Source organism: Chanodichthys erythropterus, chromosome 9, assembly GCF_024489055.1.
Source record: "Chanodichthys erythropterus isolate Z2021 chromosome 9, ASM2448905v1, whole genome shotgun sequence".
Lineage (NCBI taxonomy): Eukaryota > Metazoa > Chordata > Actinopteri > Cypriniformes > Xenocyprididae > Chanodichthys > Chanodichthys erythropterus.
Genome location: NC_090229.1, coordinates 3650296 through 3657230, shown reverse-complemented (window position 1 = coordinate 3657230; position 6935 = coordinate 3650296). Strand labels below are relative to the sequence as shown.

The following is a 6935-nucleotide window of genomic DNA, read 5'->3' as shown; positions in this document are numbered from 1 at the left end:
TCATTAATTTATATTGCCTTTAAATGATTAATTAAGCTAATTATAATGAACTCTAACTCTTACAGTCAACTTTTGGATTATTTGGTCATTTTAGGACATTTCCTCAAAATCAGTTTTAAGAAATTGCTAAATAAGATACTTTCAGAAGTTTGTCCCTCACATGTACACGTACAGAGAACGATTGAATTTTTAATCACTGTAATTAACATACTTCAGACAGAGTTTATTATGGAATTATGAAAAGTATTTTTAGTAAATACTCTCTCTCTCGCTCTGTTGTTATGGCAATACATCGCTCTGTCGTCATGTTTGCTCACCGTTGTCGTGATCGATGTCTACAAGCTTATCCAGAAAATCTTTGACGGATGCCACACTGCAAAGGATGATGGGATGCAGAGGGGTCATCCACTGCTCCTTCCCATGACCCAACTGCAGCCCCAGATTCCCGACGCTCTGAAGAGCCTGAGAGAGAGAGAGAGGTGTGAGTGAAGATTGCTTTATAAATAATCTCCCAGAGCAGTTTCATCGCCTTAGTATACCTGACAACTTAGAAGAACTCGATGCTGCAACAGAAACTATTGGCTCTCTCTTTTCCAGCACATTAGATGCGGTCGCTCCTTTACGTCTAAAGAAGATTAAGGAAACTAATCCAACGCCGTGGTATGATGAGCACACTCGGGCTCTAAAACGAGCTGTTAGAAAAGCTGAACGTAGTTGGAAGAAAACAAAACTAGAAGTTTTTCGCCTTTCGTGGAAAGAAAAAATGATTGAGTACAGAACAGCCATAAGAAATGCTAGATCTACTTATTTTTCAAATCTCTTAATAGAAAACAAACATAATCCTAGGTATTTATTTGACACAGTGGCTAAATTAACTAGAAACAGAGATTCAACTGCTTACGTTTCCATAGAGCACAGCAGTAATGACTTTATGAACTTCTTTACTTGCAAGATTGATAATATTAGAGAGAAAATTATAAACATGCAACCGTCTACAGTTTCTCTTCAGACAGTGCACTGTAGTGTCCCTGAGGTAAAACTAGAATCATTCGCCGCTATAGGAGAGGAAGAATTATCTAAACTTATCAAATCATCAAAATCAACGACATGTATGTTAGACCCAATGCCGACTAAACTACTGAAAGAAATGCTTCCAGAGGTCGTAGGTCCACTTCTTGATATAATTAATTCATCTTTAACACTAGGACACGTGCCAAAAACCTTTAAGCAGGCTATTATCAAACCTCTTATTAAAAAACCTCAACTAGATCCGAGAGATTTAGTAAATTACAGGCCAATCTCGAATCTACCTTTTCTGTCAAAGATACTAGAAAAGGCAGTTTCAACACAACTGTGTTCCTTTTTAGAAAGAAATGGAATCTGTGAGGATTTCCAGTCAGGATTTAGACCATACCATAGTACTGAGACTGCTCTCGTTAGAGTTACAAACGATCTACTCCTATCATCCGATCGTGGCTGTATTTCTCTATTAGTGTTATTAGATCTCAGTGCTGCTTTTGACACTATCGATCATAACATTCTTTTAAAAAGACTTGAAAACTATATTGGCATTAGTGGAATTGCTTTGGCATGGTTCAAATCATACTTATCTGACCGTTATCAGTCTGTGGTAGTTAATGAAGAGATGTCGTATCGATCACAGGTTAAATATGGGGTACCACAAGGCTCAGTATTAGGACCGTTGCTTTTCACTCTGTACATGCTGCCCTTAGGAGAGATAATTAGGAAGCATGGTGTTAGTTTTCACTGCTACGCTGACGATACTCAGCTCTATATTTCCTCGCGCCCTGACGAAACCTACAAATTCACAAAACTAACAGAATGCATAGCTGACATTAAAAACTGGATGACAAGAAATTTCTTTGTGACGAGCAGGGCGGGCGAGAGCCGTGAGGGAACGGCGCGAGGCCGGTAACGCGAGTGATAATGAGCGTCACCTGCGAGGCGTGCCGGCCTCGAGTCTCTCACGGAGGAGCTCCGGAGGCATAAAAGGAGGAGCGACTACAATGAAAGACGAGAGAGGACCAGGCCTGGACTTTATTTTATGTTTTATTATGTTTGTGTGGCCGGCAGACGTCCGCGAGGGTCTGCCGGCATTACTTTCGTTTTGTTTGTTTATTTTATATTAAAGTTTTGTTGAATGTTCGCCGGTTCCCGCCTCCTTCTTCCCACATCTACTAACCTCGTTACATTGGTGCCGAAACCCGGGAGGAAGGAGGGACATGCTGTCGGAGAGCCCTCGCTGCTGAGGGGGATCGCGGTGCTGCGGAGTTCGGGCAGCGCGGGAGTGAAGACCGCGAGAGCCTGCCCGAAGCGGTGGTACTGGAGCCTAGTGAAAGGTGGGACGGAGAGCTCGAGGCCGTGCCCCTGGGACGAGGTGGGGTGGCTGCCGTCCAAGAGGGAGCGGAGGAGTCGCCGCCGTTCGCCGTGGGCCGGAGCCTGCTGCCGTCCGCCATAAAGGGGAGGAGCAGGGAACGGGGGACTCGCTGCCGGCTGCCCTCAGTCGGAGGAGCCATCGCCGGCCGCCAGGAGGCGGTCGAGGATCGGGCCGTCCACCGAGCGTCCAGTGCCACCGCATGGCACCGCGAAGAAGAGCCTCTCGGCAGGCTGAGGACCAAGCGGCAGTGTGTCGGGGAACCGGACCAAGAATTTTTTTTTCTTTTTCCTCTCTCCCCTCTCTCGTCCTGTCGCTCCCCTTGCTTCCGTCTCCTTTCTCTCGTCTCGTCTGTCCTTACCCCCAGGTGCTGCGGCCGCCGAGACAGGCCCCGGGGGGGAGTAGAGCGCAGTCTCGGAGGTACCCCCCGGCCTGCGAGGGGCGTTGGGGGTATGTGACGAGCAGGGCGGGCGAGAGCCGTGAGGGAACGGCGCGAGGCCGGTAACGCGAGTGATAATGAGCGTCACCTGCGAGGCGTGCCGGCCTCGAGTCTCTCACGGAGGAGCTCCGGAGGCATAAAAGGAGGAGCGACTACAATGAAAGACGAGAGAGGACCAGGCCTGGACTTTATTTTATGTTTTATTATGTTTGTGTGGCCGGCAGACGTCCGCGAGGGTCTGCCGGCATTACTTTCGTTTTGTTTGTTTATTTTATATTAAAGTTTTGTTGAATGTTCGCCGGTTCCCGCCTCCTTCTTCCCACATCTACTAACCTCGTTACATTCTTATTATTAAATTCAGAAAAAACTGATTTCCTAATCTTTGGACCAAAAACTTCCTCACGAAAAAACCTTGAATACTCTCTAACACTTGACGGGTGCTCCATTAAACCTTCGTCCTCAGTTAGGAACCTGGGTGTGCTCTTTGATACCAATCTTTCATTTGAAAGTCATGTTTCTAGTATCTGTAAAACCGCCTTCTTCCATCTAAAAAATATATCTAAATTACGACATATGCTCTCAATGACAAATGCGGAATAGTTGGTTCATGCATTCATGACCTCAAGACTAGATTATTGTAACGCTCTACTGGGTGGTTGTTCTGCTCGGCTTTTAAACAAACTACAGTTGGTTCAAAATGCGGCAGCTAGAGTTCTTACTAGAACCAGAAAGTATGACCATATTAGCCCAGTTCTGTCAACATTACATTGGCTCCCTATTAAACATCGTATAGATTTTAAAATCTTGCTACTTACTTATAAAGCTCTAAATGGTTTAGCTCCCCAGTACCTAAGTGAGCTCTTAATGCATTATAGTCCTTCACGTTTATTGCGATCTCAGAATTTAGGCCAGTTGATAATACCCAGAATATCAAAATCAACTGAAGGCGGCAGATCATTTTCCTATTTAGCACCTAAACTCTGGAACAATCTTCCTAGCATTGTTCGGGAAGCAGACACACTCTGTCAGTTTAAATCTAGACTAAAAACACATCTCTTTGCTCTTGCATACACATAACACATTATCAATACATTAACATTTTTCAAATCCGTTAAAGGATTGTTACGCTGCAATAATTAGGTCGGCCGGAACCAAGAACATTTCCTATAACACTAGATATACCTGTACATCAGAACAAGAATGGCATCTACGCTAATATCTGTCTCTCTGCTTATCCTGAGGTTTGCCGGGTGCTGGATCCAGGCCGTATCCAGGTCAGATGGAGAACCTGCGTCTGGACCTGACTACAACGTAGCCCAGGATCCCCGTATCCGCTTACATATATTTATATATAATCGATTTTTAATCTCTATAATAAAAATGTACAATTCAGATTTTGATCTCCATATACATTTACATATATATATCTTCCAAGGGGTTTTTTCCCTCCTAGGACTTTTTTCCCAGTGCTAGCACGCTGGGTTTTTCTCCTAGGGGGTTTTTTCCACCCCTGGAAGTCAGCCGACATTGGCTTAATGTAGCACCATCTTGTATATGTTACATATTACCACGCTTGTTTGTACAGTTTTAACCACTTCCCTTTTTTTCTGTGCTTCTAATATGTAAAGCTGCTTTGAAACAATTACCAATTGTAAAAGCGCTATATAAATAAATTTGACTTGATTTGACTTGACTTGAAGACGTACAGTATACAGCAAAAACATGATGGAAATGAAAATTATGTAAAAATAAATGTAAAAATAAACAATATAGTATATAATACCATAATAGCAACATAAATGCATGCATAATAAATAAAATTATATAAACATAAAAGTTGAAATAATTAATATTTAATAAAATAAAATGGTGCTTTTCCCATCATAAATGAGTGATTGAGGTAAACATGCATAAATGCAAAATATAAACAATATAGAAAACCATAAAATTATTATTTTTTCAACATCAATGCAACTTCATGAATAAGTGATTGAAATGAAAATTAAATCAAGTAAATGTAAAATTATATAGAATATATTACATTTTATGATTTTTCCAACATGAATGCATGCATAAATGAGTGATTGAGGTGAACATAATATAAAAATAAATGCAAAATACAAACAATATAGAAAGCCATAAAATGATGATTTTTCCAACATGAATGCATGCAAAGTTGAGTGATTGAAATGAAAAGGATATAAAATAAATGTAAAATAAACAATATAGAATATAATAAAAAAATATTATTTTTTCAACATCAATGCAACTTCATGAATAAGTGATTGAAATGAAAATTAAATCAAATAAATGTAAAATATAGAATATAATAAATCTTATGATTTTTCCAACATGAATGCATGCATCTGCCCATGAGTGGAAGATTGTTATTTAGGTGCATTTAACAACCGATTATCTGTGATTGTGTGTGTCGTACCTTAGCGAGCAGCAGTAGAGTTCTGCTGGTGCGCGTGTCGGCGTGATGGTCTCTCAGCTGGAAGAGTTTGGGTGTCAGAATCGCAGGAGCGAACAGACGCAGGAAGAAAAAGCCACTGATGGCCAAATACTTCACATCCTACAAGAGAGAAACGTCTCGGGTTACGAGTGTAACCCTTGTTCCCTGAGTAAGGGAACGAGACGCTACGTCGGATGACGTGATGGGAACCCTCTGTATTTTGTGTTCGTGAAGCACCTCTGTATCCAACCAATGAAAAGACGTGACGTCAGAGACGGGTGACGTCACGGATCAGGAAGCTATAAAGCACACCGGAACACAAAGCACGCCAGCTTCTGTAAAATGTCTGAAGCAAGCGCACCAGGTATGCAGGAGATACGGCCACGTGACGTAGCGTCTCGTTCCCTTACTCAGGGAACAAGGGTTACACTCGTAACCCGAGACGTTCCCTTTCGTGGGAACTATCGACGCTACGTCGGATGACGTGATGGGAACGCAATCCCAACTACGCCGTCTCTCCGAGTGCCTGGCTGCTATCTTGTAGCATCCTGGCCCCCGGAGTGATGTTAAGGTGAAGATTGTAAAATCTGATAAAGGTGTGCTGGGATGACCATCCAGCCGCACCACAAATGTCGTCCATAGAGACACCAGATAGGAGAGCTCTGAACGCGGCCATACCTCTCGTGGAGTGAGCCCGCACCATCAAAGGACACGGGCGCCCCACCGTCTCATACGCAAGTGAGATGGCCTCGACCACCCACTTGCTCATCCGCTGTTTAGATGCTGGGCCCCCCTTCTTAGGGGACCCATAACATACAAACAATTGTTCTGTTTTTCTCCACAGGGCAGCTCTGTGAACATACGCATCTAATGCTCTTACAGGGCAAAACAGATTCTTCCTTTCCTGATCCAAGTTTGCGAAAGGAGGCAGGCAGAAAGCCTCAAGTACAATGGGGCCAGGGACCCTCGTCGGACCTTTGGAACATAGCCCGGCCTGGTATGCAGAAAGGCTTTCACCATACCAGGTGCAAACTCAAGACAAGATGGAGCGACTGACAGCGCTTGTAAATCACCAATTCTCTTCAAAGAAGAGACGGCCAAGAGACAGATAGTTTTAAGTGTCAAGAACTTGTCTGACACCTCCTCTATTGGCTAGAAGGGAGCCTCAGCCAGCCCTTGGAGCACAATAGTGAGGTCCCAGGTCGGGGTCTTTGTGCACACCACAGGTCTCAACCTGAGTGCACCACGGAGGAAGCGTACTACTAGGGGGTCTCGACCCAGCGAGGAGCCCCCTACAGGGATTTAATGAGCCGAAATAGCGGCCACATAAACTTTCAGCGTGGAAGGGGTTAAACCTTCCGAGAACTTTTCCTGAAGGAACTGAAGCACGTCAAAGACAGAAGAATGGACCGGGTCCAAATTATGCTGTTCACAGCACACAGAGAACAATTTCCATTTATATAAGTACAACTTCCTCGTGGAGGGAGCTCTGGAGTGAAGGATGGTCTCCACAACCTCGGTTGAGAGACCAGTTCCTAGGAGCCTTGCCCCCTCAGGGGCCAGGCCCACAGTTTCCACATTTCTGGGCGGGGATGGAGAATCATGCCGCCCGCTTGAGACAGGAGATCCTGCCTGAGAGGAAGCTC

At 44.0% G+C, this 6935-nt stretch overlaps 1 protein-coding gene across 1 annotated transcript in view; it reads right to left on the bottom strand.

Annotated features, from left to right (window-relative positions):
* The window catches only part of LOC137026190 (rasGAP-activating-like protein 1), a 46598-nt gene that overhangs the window by 7426 nt on the left and 32237 nt on the right, over positions 1-6935 (bottom strand). Inside the window, exons 14-15 of the mRNA XM_067393448.1 lie at positions 5272-5409; positions 318-462 (exon numbers count right to left, since the gene is read on the bottom strand). Of these exons, the coding sequence (XP_067249549.1) occupies positions 318-462; positions 5272-5409 (283 nt within the window). The remainder of the gene's footprint in view (positions 1-317; positions 463-5271; positions 5410-6935) is intronic.